This window comes from Oncorhynchus tshawytscha, linkage group LG19 (assembly GCF_018296145.1).
Source record: "Oncorhynchus tshawytscha isolate Ot180627B linkage group LG19, Otsh_v2.0, whole genome shotgun sequence".
NCBI classification, from domain to species: Eukaryota; Metazoa; Chordata; class Actinopteri; order Salmoniformes; family Salmonidae; genus Oncorhynchus; species Oncorhynchus tshawytscha.
Genome location: NC_056447.1, coordinates 54,175,316 through 54,192,303, shown reverse-complemented (window position 1 = coordinate 54,192,303; position 16,988 = coordinate 54,175,316). Strand labels below are relative to the sequence as shown.

At 43.0% G+C, this 16,988-nt stretch overlaps 1 protein-coding gene and 1 long non-coding RNA gene across 3 annotated transcripts in view; both read left to right on the top strand.

Annotated features, from left to right (window-relative positions):
* Nucleotides 1–2,937, top strand: part of LOC112251445 (tumor protein p53-inducible protein 11) — a 94,946-nt gene extending 92,009 nt beyond the window's left edge. Inside the window, exons 6-7 of one of the 2 annotated variants that reach the window (XM_042301900.1) lie at nt 2,209–2,310; nt 2,688–2,937. In XM_042301900.1, the coding sequence (XP_042157834.1) occupies nt 2,209–2,310; nt 2,688–2,824 (239 nt within the window). In that variant the 3' untranslated portion in view covers nt 2,825–2,937. The remainder of the gene's footprint in view (nt 1–2,208; nt 2,311–2,687) is intronic. The other variant, XM_042301899.1, reaches the window with a different exon arrangement.
* Nucleotides 2,938–4,795: 1,858 nt separating this feature from the next.
* Nucleotides 4,796–5,843, top strand: LOC112251448. Its single transcript, XR_002953678.2, has 2 exons — nt 4,796–4,920; nt 4,958–5,843. It is a non-coding gene; the product is annotated as an uncharacterized LOC112251448 (long non-coding RNA).
* Nucleotides 5,844–16,988: the final 11,145 nt, after the last annotated feature.

Below are 16,988 nucleotides of genomic sequence, written 5' to 3'. Positions count from 1 at the left end.
GTGAAATGCTGAATACAACAGGTGTAGTAGACTTGAATACAACAGGTGTAGTAGACCTTACAGTGAAATGCTGAATACAACAGGTGTAGTAGACTTCACAGTGAAATGCTGAATACAACAGGTGTAGTAGACCTCACAGTGAAATGCTGAATACAACAGGTGTAGTAGACCTCACAGTGAAATGCTGAATACAACAGGTGTAGTAGACCTCACAGTGAAATGCTGAATACAACAGGTGTAGTAGACCTCACAGTGAAATGCTGAATACAACAGGTGTAGTAGACCTCACAGTGAAATGCTGAATACAACAGGTGTAGTAGACTTGAATACAACAGGTGTAGTAGACCTTACAGTGAAATGCTGAATACAACAGGTGTAGTAGACCTTACTGTGAAATGCTGAATACAACAGGTGTAGTAGACAGTGAAATGCTGAATACAACAGGTGTAGTAGACCTCACAGTGAAATGCTGAATACAACAGGTGTAGTAGACTTGAATACAACAGGTGTAGTAGACCTTACAGTGAAATGCTGAATACAACAGGTGTAGTAGACCTTACTGTGAAATGCTGAATATAACAGGTGTAGTAGACCTTACTGTTAAATGCTTACTTATAAGCCCTTAACCAACAATGAAGTTCAAGAAATAGTTAAGAAAATATTTGCAAAATAAATTTTAATAAAAAGTAACAATAAAATGACATAACAATAATGAGGTTCTGTACAGGGGGTACTGAGTCAATGTTTCAGGGTACAGGTTAGGTGAGGTAATTTGTACACGTAGGTAGGGGTTAAGTGACTCGTTAATGACTTTGGTGACTGGTGTCTTTGACACTGTTTTTTGTCCTTCCTAGAAATAGATTTTGGACATTTCAGACGGTCCTGAGAACATCGATATACAGCCCATTCAGAAAATATTCAGATCCCTTGACTTTTTCCACATTTTGTTGCGTTACAGCATTTCGCTACACTCGCATTAACATCTGCTAACCATGTGTATGTGACAAATAAAATTTGATTTGATTTAAGTATTCAGACCCTTTACAGCCTCATCTTACTGACACTACAAGCTTGTCACATCTGTATTTGGGTTGTTTCTCTCATTCTTCTCTGCAGATCCTCTCAAACTCTGTCAGGTTGGATGGGGAGGGTCGTTGCACAGATATTTTCAGTTTTCTCCAGAGATGTTTGATCGGATTCAAGTCCGGGCTCTGGCTGGGCCACTTAAGGACATTCAGGGATTTGTCCCAAAGCCACTCCAGCATTGTCTTGACTCTGTGCTTAGGGTCGTTGTCCTGTTGGAAGGTGAACCTTCACCCCAGTCTCAGGTCCAGTGGGCAGTGTGATTGAGATTGCGTCTTCTCTGGATCCGGGATGATGGTGTTGATGTGAGCCATTACCAGCCTTTCAAAGCACTTCATGGCTACACACATGAGTGCTACGGGTCTGTAGTCATTTAGGCAGGTAACCTTCGCATTCTTGGGCACAGGGACTCTGATGGTCTGCTTGAAACATGTAGGTATTACAGACTCGGTCAGGGAGAGGTTGAAAATGTCAGTGAAGACACTTGCCAGTTGGTCCACCCATGCTCTGTAAACACGACCTGGTAATCCGTCTGCCCAGCTGCCTTGTGAATGTTGACCTCTTTAAAGGTCATCATGGAGAAATAGTGAAATTACCCTGCGACTACTAAGGTCTTTATGGAGAGATCTCGCTAGGGGGCCCCCAACCCAAGGTAGACCGGCCCTGGACCTGACTGTCTAGATTCTAGATTATGGATGATAACATGAGTCCTGAAATTAAGTTTTTGTTGATATCGTATGTAGATGGGTGTTATGAAGAATGCCCAGTGAATGTAGATGGGGGTATAGTTTTCAGCTTGATGAAGAATGAAGATGGGGGTATAGTTTTCAGATTTATTTAGATTCGGGATAGTAATGTCTCCATACCATTTGGCCTGTCTCCCGTGACCTCTTTGACCCCTAACCTCTGACCGATGGCATTTCCTCCCACAGTTCTATCCCTCATCTTGTGGAATGGGTTGTAAACACAAGAGAAGGTCATCATTCAATGGACTGAACTATAACCCATGACCTCTGACCCCCCCTCCAGGTCTATCCCTCATCTTGTGGAATGGAGTGTATACACAGGAGAAGGTCATCATTCAATGGACTGAACTATAACCCATGACCTCTGACCCCCCTCCAGGTCTATCCCTCATCTTGTGGAATGGAGTGTATACACAGGAGAAGGTCATCATTCAATGGACTCTGCTCAGTGAGGCATGCTACTTTGCTGTCCAGTTTTTAGGTGAGAGCACACATTCTTTTCATGTTGGTATTTAATATATAAATTCATGCTTATGCTGCAAACCTATTACCGTATGTATTATCATTACTCCATGAGTCTTATTGCATATGTCATGCTGTCCAATCTGCCCACCTTCTTCAGATTGTGTAATACGCTAACGGCGCCCTCTAGTGTTGGAGACGTAGTAGTACTGTTTGAAGTCTGGATCAGATACCGCTGTTGAAACGTCATAGTTATTACCGATGAGGGATTATATCTCCATGACTGAGAGTCGTCCGTTATCTATCAGTCAGTCAGTCCGTCTCTTTATGTGAGAGAGAGGAGGTTTTATTGTTCTTTTTGTTTGTTACTGTCGTCTCAACCCTGTCTTGTTGCAGTTACGTCTGTCACCCTGGTGGAGATGGGCTCGTTGCCCAACGCTGCCGTCCTCCTCCTCCTCAGCCGGGTACTCTTCCTCCTGGTCACTCTCTTCTATTACTACCACCTGGGGAGAGGACGAGCCAAGAAGATCTGAGATGGAGGGGAGGAGAGAGGACGAGCCAAGATGATCTGAGATGGAGGGGAGGAGAGAGGACGACCCAAGATGATCTGAGATGGAGGGAGGGGAGGAGAGAGGACGAGCCAAGAAGATCTGAGATGGAGGGGAGGAGAGAGGACGAGCCAAGATGATTTGAGAGCAGGGAGGGGAGGGGACGGAGGCCACTGGGGGGGGCTCGGCTGAGTCAGGTTGTCCGGGAGGGGTGGGTGCTTCCAGATATTTAAGCTGGGGTTTATTGAATGAAGCGAAATGACATTATTCACAGTTCTACATGACAAACCAGCATGGCAGATCTATACATTACATGTATAACGTTCTACTTTTCTGGTCAGGGATGTGGGGTGGGGCTTATCAGGGAGGTGAAGTGGGGGTGGGGCTTATCAGGGAGGTGAAGTGGGGGTGGGGCTTATCAGGGATGCGGGGGCGGGCTTATCAGGGATGCGGGGGCGGGCTTATCAGGGATGCGGGGGCGGGCTTATCAGGGATGCGGGGGCGGGCTTATCAGGGATGCGGGGGTGGGAGGTGCTTCCCTGATATGCCCTGCCCCCACATAACCTCCCACACATGGTGGTCTCATTTGTTCTCTATATGAAAATGAGAAAGGGTCTGATTGTGAACTGGGAGATTGTTGTCGTCCTCCAAACACTGTACTCTACTCGTGTGTGTGTGTAGGGGGTTCTGTGTTAAAAAAAAAAAAAAAAAAAAAAAAAAAAGTGTGTATTCATTTGAAGTAATGTTTTTCTTGTACAGTATCTCCCTTCCGCCCAGTCACGTGACTTAGTGCTTACGTCCCAAATAACAACCTATTCCCTATATAGTGCACTACCTTTGAGCAAAAGTAGAGTCGTATGGGCCCTGATGAATGTAGTGCACTGTATAGGAAATAAGTAGCTTTTTTGGGGACCGTTCCAAGATGTACAGAGTAATTTAAAACACTATACTGTATTAGTATGTAGTCATTTGAATGATTTTTTGTTGTTCAGATCTTTTGGTAGTTTCATTTTGAATATACTGAAGTCTCAAGGACAAAGAGTTTGTTAGTTTAAAGATATTCCATTTTTATGGTGTTGGTTGGTGACATTGTTACTGCTCCTGTGCACTAAGGTGAAACCTGTATCTTTTCTCTCTCTCTCTCTCTCTCTCTCTCTGTCTCTCTCTCTCTCTCTGTCTCTCTCTCTCTCTGTCTCTCTCTCTCTCTCTGTATCTCAAGTGTTTATCTGTTTTCGTTCAGCTGTTCATTTAACCAGCAGAATGTCCGCTATAGGTAGAAGACTGCTGGTAAGGCAGAGCGGTACAGTAAAACAGAATCACACTAATTCAAATAAAATATCTAGAACAGACATTTCAAGTCGACCGTGTTCTATTTATATGATCAGACCTGCTGCCCTGGTCTCTAAACTGAAAGGTGATCAGACCTGCTGCCCTGGTCTCTAAACTGAAAGGTGATCAGACCTGCTGCCCTTGTCTCTAAACTGAAAGGTGATCTGACCTGCTGCCCTGGACTCTAAACTGAAAGGTGATCAAGACCTGCTGCCCTGGTCTCTAAACTGAAAGGTGATCAGACCTGCTGCCCTGGTCTCTAAACTGAAAGGTGATCAGACCTGCTGCCCTGGTCTCTAAACTGAAAGGTGATCTGACCTGCTGCCCTGGTCTCTAAACTGAAAGGTGATCAGACCTGCTGCCCTTGTCTCTAAACTGAAAGGTGATCAGACCTGCTGCCCTTGTCTCTAAACTGAAAGGTGATCAGACCTGCTGCCCTTGTCTCTAAACTGAAAGGTGGTCTGACCTGCTGCCCTTGTCTCTAAACTGAAAGGTGGTCTGACCTGCTGCCCTTGTCTCTAAACTGAAAGGTGGTCTGACCTGCTGCCCTTGTCTCTAAACTGAAAGGTGGTCTGACCTGCTGCCCTTGTCTCTAAACTGAAAGGTGATCTGACCTGCTGCCCTTGTCTCTAAACTGAAAGGTGGTCAGACCTGCTGCCCTTGTCTCTAAACTGAAAGGTGGTCAGACCTGCTGCCCTTGTCTCTAAACTGAAAGGTGATCAGACCTGCTGCCCTTGTCTCTAAACTGAAAGGTGATCAGACCTGCTGCCCTTGTCTCTAAACTGAAAGGTGATCAGACCTGCTCATGGTGAAGCCATTGTCCAGCTGACAGACCGGTATAATGTGTGGATCAGCATCTAGATGTATATTCTGTCTGTTCTTAATGCTGCGTCGGAACACTGAGGGAGGTCTCAGGTCCGCTTTTCAGTCTGTCCAATGGGCATAGAGAACGCATACTGTACATGATAGAGATGCCTCATCCTCTAACGTGATATTGAGAGTGAGCTGACGATATGAAGCGCGTCGGGAATAGACATTTTACAGGGATGATCACCTTTTTAATTCAGCAACTTTGACTTGAAGGTCAATTCCACTCCCAAAATGATATTTTTGTGTATATTTGTTTCATTCGTCCACTGTTGATACAGCCCCCCAAAAAATGTTTTGCAGTGCAGCAATCCAGTTTTCAAGATATAGAACTTTGAAAACGCTAATTGTCACTTGTCACCATCAATCAGCCTACTGTATAATTACACTGAAATATTTAGTATTTATACAAAAGTTTAACTTGAACATAATGTCACATGCTTCATAACTAACAGGGGTAGATTTAAGTAAGCATTTCACTGTCGGTCTACACGTATTGTTTACAAAAGCATGTGACATGACATTTGATTTGAACCCTACAGCCATCTGGTTACAGATGGTCTCTTTTGTGTGTTCATGGTTAATGTCAAATGTAGAGAGAGAAGGACATTTGTTTAATTTTTACGGTGTACTTTCGATGTGACCAGCAGAGCGTGCCAGTGTTAGTCAGGGTCGTCTTTATTGGTGACAACGGCACAACTTTTATACACACCATATCTATCTGTAGTCTTTGCCTTAAACTTTTCAAAGAACAGTCACCAACCAACATACACTTGATACATGTAAATAAAGGTAGCCATATACTGTATTACTGCGGTGTGATGTCGTTATTTTGAACCTAACAGGAAACCTATAGATGTGTTTTGTTTTCTAAAGTCCCATTCTGGGATTTAAAGATGTCATTTTAATGTCGTGTCTGGGGTCTAAGCCCTGCATTTGGAAAGTATTCAGACCCCTTGACTTTTTCCACATTTTGTTACGTTACAACCTTATTCTAAAATTGCTTAGTTTTTTTTTTCCCCCCATCAATCTACACACACTACCCCATAATGACATCACACTACCCCATAATGACATCACACTACCCCATAATGACATCACACTACCCCATAATGACATCACACTACCCCATAATGACATCACACTACCCCATAATGACAAAGCAAAAACTTTATTTTAATTTTAAATTGACACATTAAATATACAAAATATCACATTTAAATAATAATTCAGACCCTTTTCTCAGTACTTTGTTGAAGCAGTTTTGGGTATGACACTACAAGCTTGTCACACCTGTATTTGGGGTGTTCCATTCTTCTCTGTAGATCCTCTCAAGCTCTGTCAGGCTGGATGGGGAGCGTCGCTGCACAGCTATTATCAGATCTCTCCAGAGATGTTTGATCAGATTCAAGTCCGGGATCTGGCTGGTCCACTCAAGGACATTCAGAGACGTGTCCTGAAGCCACTCCTGAGTTGTCTTGGCTGTGTGCTTAGGGTCATTGTCCTCTTGGAAGGTGAACCTTCACCCTAGTCTGAGGTCCCGAGGGCAGGTTTTCATCAAGGATCTCTCTGTGCTTTGCTCCGTTCATCTTTTCCTCGATCCTGACTAGTCTCCCAGTCCCTGCCGCTAAAAAACATCCCCACAGCATGATGCTGCCCCCACCATGCTTCACAGTAGGGATGGAGCCAGGTTTCCTCCAGATGTGACGCTTGGCATTCAGGCCAAAGAGTTCAATCTTGGTTTCATCAAACCAGAGAATCTTGTTTCTCATGGTCTGAGAGTCTTTAGGCGCCTTTTGGCAAACTCCAAGCCAGCTGTCATGTGCCTTTTACTGAGGAGTGGCTTCTGTCTGGCAAATCTACCATAAAGGCCTGCTTGGTGAGGTGCTGCAGAGATGGTTGTCTTTCTGGAAGGTTCTCCCATCTCCACAGAGGAACTCTATACCTCTGTCAGAGTGACCATCGGGTTCTTAGTCACCTCCCTGACCAAGGCCCTTCTCCCCCGATTGCTCAGTTTGGCCGGGCGCCCAGCTCTAGGAAGAGGGGGTTCTTCCATCCTCTTCGTGGTTCCTAACTTCCACCATTTTAAGAATGATGGAGGCCACTGTTCTTGGGGACCTCCAATGCTGCATAAATGTTTTGGTACCCTTCCCCAGATCTGTGCCTCGACACAATCCTGTCTCCGAGCTCTACCCACAATTCCTTTGACCTCATGGCTTGGTTTTTGCTCTGACATGCACTGTCAACTGTGGGACCTTTATATATAGACAGGTGTTTGCCTTTCTAAATCATGTCCAATCAATTGAATTTACCACAGGTGGACTCCAATCAAGTTGTAGAAACATCTCAAGGATGATTAATGGAAACAGGATGCACCTGAGCTCAATTATCGAGTCTCATAGCGAAGAGTCTGAATAATTAGTTTCATTTGTGGACATTTAAATAAAAATAAAAATTTTTTTTTGCTTTGTCATTATGAAGTGCACTGCATTATGGGGTATTGTTTGTAGTTAATGATTTGTATTTATTTAATCCATTTTAGAATAAGGCTGTAACAAAATGTGGGAAAATGTCAAGGGGTCTGAATGCTTTCTGAATGCGCTGTATATGGATTTGTGGTGTTTTGATGTTTGATAATTGCATGCGATATAGTCCTTTTCTGTGCTGAAATATGGCACCTGGAAATGTATCTTTTTGGAGCACATTTATACTAGTAGTACACAGAGGTGTGATCATGCATGATCAACGTGTTACATTTTTTTATTTCACCTTTATTTAACCAGGGAGGCTAGTTGAGAACAAGTTCTCATTTACAACTGCGACCTGGCCAAGATAAAGCGTAGCACATACAACAGAGTTACACATGGAATAAACAAAATATACAGTCAATAACACAGTAGAGTCAATGGTGACAAAATGGGTGTTAGTCATGAACAGAATGAAGCTATTATAGTTCTGACAAAATGGGGAGATAGAAATATAACTATGTTTGTGCGTGGTGGAGTTGTTTTTGTATTTTTCACGTGATCTCTGCATTCCCATGTAAGTTCACATGTTAGTCATTTAGCAGATGCTCTTATCCAGAGGGGCTAGGTGGGACAACCACATATCACAGTCCCTAGTTAGGACATTAATCTTCAGATAGCTAGGTGGACCAGTCATAGTCAGGACATTCATCTTCAGATAGCTAGGTGGACCAGTCATAGTCAGGACATTCATCTTCAGATAGCTAGGTGGACCAGTAATAGTCAGGACATTAATCTTCAGATAGCTAGGTGGGACAACCACATATCGCAGTCATAGTCAGGACATGAATCTTCAGACAGCTAGGTGAGATGACCACATATCTCAGTCATAGTCAGGACATTAATCTTCAGATAGCTAGGTGGACCAGTCATAGTCAGGACATTCATCTTCAGATAGCTAGGTGGACCAGTCATAGTCAGGACATTCATCTTCAGATAGCTAGGTGGACCAGTCATAGTCAGGACATTCATCTTCAGATAGCTAGGTGGACCAGTCATAGTCAGGACATTCATCTTCAGATAGCTAGGTGGACCAGTCATAGTCAGGACATTAATCTTCAGACAGCTAGGTGGACCAGTCCATAGTCAGGACATTCATCTTCAGACAGCTAGGTGGACCAGTCCATAGTCAGGACATTCATCTTCAGACAGCTAGGTGGACCAGTCCATAGTCAGAACATTAATCTTCAGACAGCTAGGTGGGACAACCACATATCTCAGTCATAGTCAGGACATTAATCTTCAGACAGCTAGGTGGACCAGTCGATAGTAAGCACATGTTTTTCCCCTCCACCAATGGATTCCGAACCTCGGGGACTCACTTCCATGGATTTGAACTATTCCAGAGTCTGTCTCGGAAATCTTGTTATCCAATTACCAAGCCCTGAGTCTGGTGAGCAAGTTCAGGGCTACAACAAAATGTAGAAAAGTCGGGGTCCCCGAAGGAGAAAAACCACTGCTCTAGTCTAACTGGATTCCCAGTCTGGATCTGTGAATCCACACCACATCTTGGCCCTGTCTGAAAATGTTACTAGCTGTGAAATCTTTGCTTCCTACGTCCTTCCTCAAATCCTTTCAAAGCTCATTTGACGAGGAGGTCCGAGGGAGGGACATTGGATCCTCTCCTCCAATGGGCTTTGAGAGGAATTTTGAGGAAATGTTGTCAACCAATCCACTTACCCTCTTTTCCCGCAGCTCACATCTACAGTCCTTGCTGTATGTCTTAACAAAATCTACACACTCAGAATGGAAGTCTGTCTCTCATTGTGCTGGATAGAAAACACAGATGTCTTACAGTGAGAAGCGCACGATGCCCATACGAGGGTAAATGACCATGTTGAGTCCTGTCTGAGAAGGTTGTAAAAGTCCTGGTTCTCTAGTGGTTGTCGGTTTTGTGGTTCCGTGAGTGCTGCAAGGCAGGCCCGATGTTGCTTGTTCCCATGGTTACTGTACTGCACAGTATAGCACAGATGAGACACACACACTAGTAAGTATCCCTTTCACAGTGTTTAATTAGTAGTCAGCACTCCTCCTTGACTCTGTGTCCCGGGCCTGTACAGCAGGCCCTCCCTATCTGGCAAACATGGTAATTATGGAGTTAAAAAATGTTCAAATGACTGAAGAGCTACTTATTTTGGTGGGGAGGGAGGGATAGATGGAGGACAGATTCAGAGAGGTGGTGCTCTGTAAAGAGAACTCTATTTCAGTAATGTGTTTTGACATCTTTGATCTGCCCTACGTTTCGATGGTTCACTACTGCTATGAAAGGGTTAACAGAACATATAGTACCGCCCTGTTTTACTCCATTTCTGACTCCTTTTTATTTTAGTTTCAACTGCTTACCAGTTCAACTGAAGGGCTTTCAGCTGACCGGGGCTTTCAGGCTGACCGGGGCTTTCAGGCTGACCGGGGCTTTCAGGCTGACCGGGGCTTTCAGGCTGACAGCTCATTACAGAATAAGATCAATACTGTTGATTTTAGTTTTTTCATGTGGACGCATTATATTGTACCTCAAATTAGAAATATGTTACGGATTTCCATTGTTTTAGTTGGAAATAAATAAATAATTTGTTCATTGGAGACTTATTCTAGGAAGTTTGCACCCCGTTTGTCATGAATGATACTTCAGTGTATATGGACACCCCTTCAAATTAGTGGATTCGGCTATTTCAGCCACACCCGTTGCTGACGGGTGTATAAAATCGAGCACACAGCCATGCGATCTCCATAGACAAACATTAGCAGTAGAATGGTTCAGTGACTTTCAACGTGGCACTGTCATACATTCCAACAAGTCAGTTTGTAAAATTTCTGCCCTGGTCAACTGTAAGTGCTGTTACTGTTAAGTGCTGAAACGTCTAGGAGCAACAACGGCTCAGCCGCGAGGTGGTAGTCCACACAAAATCCACAGAACGGGACGGCCGAGTGCTGAAGCGCACATAGCAAGGGTGCGTTCTGAGCCCTCTCCTGTACTCCCTGTTCACCCATGACTGCGTGGCCATGCACGCCTCCAACTCAATCATCAAGTTTGCGGACGACACAACAGTGGTAGGCTTGATTACCAACAACGACGAGACGGCCTACAGGGAGGAGGTGAGGGCCCTCGGAGTGTGGTGTCAGGAAAATAACCTCACACTCAACGTCAACAAAACTAAGGAGATGATTGTGGACTTCAGGAAACAGCAGAGGGAACACCCCCATCCACATCGATGGAACAGTAGTGGAGAGGGTAGCAAGTTTTAAGTTCCTCGGCATACACATCACAGACAAACTGAATTGGTCCACTCACACAGACAGCATCGTGAGGAAGGCGCAGCAGCGCCTCTTCAACCTCAGGAGGCTGAAGAAATTCGGCTTGTCACCAAAAGCACTCACAAACTTCTACAGATGCACAATCGAGAGCATCCTGGCGGGCTGTATCACCGCCTGGTATGGCAACTGCACCGCCCTCAACCGTAAGGCTCTCCAGAGGGTAGTGAGGTCTGCACAACGCATCACCGGGGGCAAACTACCTGCCCTCCAGGACACCTACACCACCCGATGCTACAGGAAGGCCATAAAGATCATCAAGGACATCAACCACCCGAGCCACTGCCTGTTCACCCCGCTGCCATCCAGAAGGCGAGGTCAGTACAGGTGCATCAAAGCTGGGACCGAGAGACTGAAAAACAGCTTCTATCTCAAGGCCATCAGACTGTTAAACAGCCACCACTAACATTGAGTGGCTACTGCCAACACACTGTCAATGACACTGACTCTACTCCAGCCACTTTAATCATGGGAATTGATGGGAAATGATGTAAATATATCACTAGCCACTTTAAACAATGCTACCTTATATAATGTTACTTACCCTACATTGTTCATCTCATATGCATACGTTGATACTGTACTCTATATCATTGACTGCATCCTTATGTAATACATGTATCACTAGCCACTTTAACTATGCCACTTGGTTTACATACTTATCTCATATGTATATACTGTACTCGATATCATCTACTGTATCTTGCCTATGCTGCTCTGTACCATCACTCATTCATATATCCTTATGTACATATTCTTTATCCCCTTACACTGTGTATAAGACAGTAGTTTTTTTGGAATTGTTAGTTAGATTACTTGCTCCTTATTACTGCATTGTCGGAACTAGAAGCACAAGCATTTCGCTACACTCGCATTAACATCTGCTAACCATGTGTATGTGACAAATAAAATTTGATTTGATTTGATTTTTTAGCGTGTCAAATTCCTCTGTGCTCGGTTGGAACACGAACGGCCTCTGGAATCAAAGTCGGCACAATAACTGTTTGTCGGGAGCGTCATGAAATGGGTTTCCATGGCAGATCAGCCTTACAAAAGCCTTAGATCACCATCGCAATGCCAAGTGTCGGCTGCAGTGATGTAAAGCTCGCCGCCATTGTACTTTGGAGCAATGGAAACACGTTCTCTGGAGTGATGAATCACGCTTCACCATCTAGCAGTCTGACAGACGAATCTGGGTTTGGCGGATTCCAGGAGAACGCTGCCTGCTCGAATGCATAGTGCCAACTGTAAAGTTTGGTGGAGGAGGAATAATGATCTGGGGCTGTTTCATGGTTCAGGCCCCTTAGGTCCAGTGAAGGGAAATCTTAATGACGTTCTAGACGATGTGCTTCCAACTTTGTGGCAACAGTTTGGAGAAGGCCCTTTACTGTTTCTACATGATAATGCATCAGTGCATAAAGCGAGGTCCGAAATGGTTTGTCGAGATCGGTGTGGAAGAACTTGACTGGTCTGTAGAAGGCCCTGACCTCAACCTCTTATTTTGACATGAATTTGAACGCCGACTGCGAGCCAGGCCTAATCACCCAACATCATTGCCCGACCGCACTAATACTCTTAGTGGCTGATTGGAAGCAAGTCCCCACAGTGACGTTCTGACTAACCCAGAAGAGTGGGGGCAGTTACAACAGAAAAGGGGGGGGGGGCAACTCCATATGAATTCCATATTAATCCCCATGATTTTGGAATGAAATGTTCGATGACCAGGTGTCCACATACTTGCAGTGTATGTTGTAAAATGTGTTCTACTTGAGCCTCGTCATGCAACACACACACACACACACTACCTGTGGTGAAGGCTTGACCTTAAAAATAAAATAAAATAAACTTAACTCCATACAGTAAAGTTTTTTCTGAATTCTCCTTTTGCTTTTCATCAACTCTAAATAATATATAAATGTTGTCAACAGTCCCATCAGAAAAGCAATGGGTGAATCACATCTCCTTTCAATCAAAAGCTGTGAGGTTTCAAAGTTCATGTTGACTTTCTACACAGCTCTTTTTATTTATTTTTACTGAAACCGTAGCAATTACAGTAAGGACAGACAGTAACAACTTTTATAATAACACCATAACACTTCCTGAATTGGACCAGAGACTCCATAGCCACACCCACCCAACGTAACCCAGGAAGGAGACCAGAGAGGATAATGCCTTATGCCAGAAATGTGGTAGGTTATTTCTACTACTGTACAGGCCTAACCTGATGTATACCCACGTGCAGTAAGTCAACTCACTGGAGTTTTACACACACACACCCCCCCCCCTCCCCATCCCTCCCTCTGTGGATATCACCAGGGTGCCCTTCGGTCAAGGTGAATCCTTGCCAGTTTACCACACCTTTATGACTTGGTTGGCAGCTCTGGGAACTAAGCATTCAACGGAGCCTACCCTTCAATGTGCTTGTGGTTACTATGCAAACAGGAAGCTGTGGGTAAAAACCACACGTTTGGATGGAAATGAATCGACAAACTGTTAACTAATACTAAAGAGAAGTGTGTGTGTGTGTGTGTGTGTGTGTGGTGCTTTCCGTCGACATGTCTTAACAGACAGTAACTACAGATGATGTGAAATCTTAGACTTTGTTGTGGATCCAATCAACAGGAACCTACCATTTATGGATCTATTATGAATTATATTATATGACCTGTTTTTTACAGGAAGTGGTATGGATGTATATTATGTGCTTCGGGTATAGGTTTACCTCTGCGTATGAGATGCACTACTCTCTCCCTCTTCCGTGTGCTCGTTCTTCGCGTGGATGGTGCTGAACTGCACTGCATGCTGGGGAAAAAAAGGATGTCTGTCTTATGCAGGAAATGTGTGTACACTCTCAGGGGGAAAAAAGGGTACGGTTAGGGTACCTGGAAATATGACAAATACACCTTCAGAGATACACGTAATGATCTCACATGGTACTGTTCGGTAGCTTTTAGGAGACATGCGAGGATAATCTAAGTTAAATGGTCAATTGTTTTATCCAATATTTTGAATATGAAGGTACGTCAGTCTCAAAAGCCACGGGCCATCATTATCATATTTCCCAGAATGCTCTATTGCAGGTCAGTACTTAGAATTGTTTCAATGTTGTTTTTTTTGCGTTAACATTAACATAATTGATAGATCTTATGCTACACAAAGATACAATTATTATATTTAAAGCATTAAACCACTAAAAGCTTCACTCGTACGCAAGTTAAAGAAAATATACCAGTTTCCTTTGAAGACAAAATGTGTTTTACAGCTACAGGTTGCAAAATAGCTGGGAAGAAATGTTCGATGTGCCAATTCCATGGTATACTGTATGAACTGAGACACAAAGCAACACTTGTTTCAACACCTCATTGTTCTATTTACATTATAATACAACATTTTGGCCACCAACAGACTGTTGTATACAATATATGGGGTATATAACAGTCTCAGCTCTGCAGATGTTGCTGTGAAAAAACCCCAGAATCGTTAGATTATTTATTCTGATAATGTCCCCATGTAGGTTGCTCCTGATCACAGGTTCAGGAATGGCTGAAAAATCACAATCTTTTCAAATGGTCCCTACATGGACCCTACAAATAATAGTAATGGTCAGTCAATCAACAATATAATAATAATACTCTAAGGAAAAAATATTCAACTTTAATGTACAATCTATGCCTTTAGAAAGGTTGAGAATTCATTTTAGAGATTTTTTTTTAACCTTTATTTAACTAGGCAAGTCAGTGAAGAACAAATTCTTATTTTCAACAACGGCCTAGGAACAGGTTAACTGCATGTTCAGGGGCATAACGACAGATTTGTACCTTGTCAGCTCGGAGGTTTGAACTTGCAACCTTCCGGTTACTAGTCCAACGCTCAGCGCTCAGCTCCAACGCTCAGCACAGTTAAAATATGTGGCACATGGAAATCACAAGAGGCTGGGATGGGCTGAGAGTAACAGAGGGTTATAACTGTATTATCTGTCCAAAATGTAATATATATAAACGTTGTATAAAATGTCATATGTAAACATTAGACATTGTATAAAAGTACCATGTATGTTACGGTTTTCTAGGTGTGAAGGAGAGTCGGACCAAAATGCAGCGTGTAGATTGCGATCCATGTTTAATGAACGAACGTAAAACACGAATCAATGATAAACACGACAAAACAAAGAACTTAACGAAAACCGAAACAGCCTATACTGGTGTAAACTGAGACAGGAACAACGACACACAGGACAATCACCCACGACAAACTCAAAGAATATGGCTGCCTAAATATGGTTCCCAATCAGAGACAACGATAAACACCTGCCTCTGATTGAGAACCACTCCAGACAGCCATAGACTTTGCTAGATAACCCTACTAGCTACAATCCCAATACATACACACCAAAACCCCAAGACAAAACACACCACAATACAAAAACCCCATGCCACACCCTGGCCTGACCCAATACATGAAGAAAAACACAAAATACTTAGACCAGGGCGTGACACCTCCTCCTCTTCAGTAAGTCAACCTGCCAGCCCAGGCTAACATGCAGACAGTACCCACTGGGGACATACTGGATGAATTAACATAGTTTCCAAGTCATTTCAACATTTGTTGAATACTTAGACCAGGGCGTGACAATGTATGTGAAATGTATATCTAACAACAACAAAAAAAGTTGTAAAAAACAAAAAATGGTGACCAGAAAAATAAATAAATTCTCCTAAAAAAAAAAAAATAGAGTGGTCATGGAAACGGCTTATTATGCTGCCACAGGAGAGGATGGAGGCATCGCTTTGTTGTGGCTGAGGAAATGAAAAGCCCATAGCTCTGTGGTGAGGATTGGCACAAAACATCAGACGTGCCCAGGGATTGCATACAGAACGGCCTTAATAGACCCTCAGCACATCCTATTGTCGTTTCTCTAAAAGGGATACTTTGTAAATGCACTGAAAAGATGTGTGAGAAAACAAAGGCGAAATTATTCATGTTTCAGATAAACTTACAGACTGTAATTACCTGCAAATTATAAATCACTATCTGTTCCCTGATAATATAATAATAGAGAATGCAATCCTCTGTATTTACACAGGGAGATAATTCCACAAAATCCATTTTAGTTCCTTTATCAATAAGGGAACCTGTTTCCAAATGTAGGCCCTATCACTTGTCCGTTGCATTTTATACTGTCCTCCATCACATGAAGAATAGTACAGTGCTGTAGTCAAATAGAGGGATTTGTTACTACTGCTGTTACTGTTACTACTGTTACTACTGTTGTTACTACTGTTACTGTTGTTGTTACTACTGTTACTACTGTTGTTGTTGTTACTACTGGTGTTACTACTGTTGTTGTTACTACTGGTGTTACTACTGCTGTTACTACTGTTACTACTGGTGTTACTACTGTTGTTGTTACTACTGTTGTTACTACTGCTGTTACTACTGTTACTACTGTTACTACTGTTACTACTGCTGTTACTGTTACTACTGCTGTTACTGTTACTACTGCTGTTACTACTGTTACTACTGCTGTTACTGTTACTACTGTTGTTACTACTGCTGTTACTGTTACTACTGTTGTTACTACTGTTGTTACTGTTACTACTGTTGTTACTGTTACTACTGCTGTTGCTGTTACTGTTACTACTGCTGTTACTGTTACTACTGCTGTTACTGTTACTACTGTTACTGCTGTTACTGTTACTACTGTTGTCACTACTGCTGTTACTGTTACTGTTACTACTGTTACTACTGCTGTTACTGTTACTACTGCTGTTACTGTTACTACTGCTGTTACTACTGTTACTACTGCTGTTACTGTTACTACTGTTGTTACTACTGCTGTTACTGTTACTACTGTTACTGTTACTACTGTTGTTACTGTTACTACTGCTGTTACTACTGTCACTACTGCTACTGTTACTACTGTTACTGTTACTACTGTTGTTACTGTTACTACTGTTACTACTGTTGTTACTACTGTTACTGTTACTACTGTTACTACTGTTGTTACTGTTACTACTGTTGTTACTGTTACTACTGTTGTTACTGTTACTACTGCTGTTACTACTGTCACTACTGCTACTGTTACTACTGTTACTACTGTTACTGTTACTACTGTTACT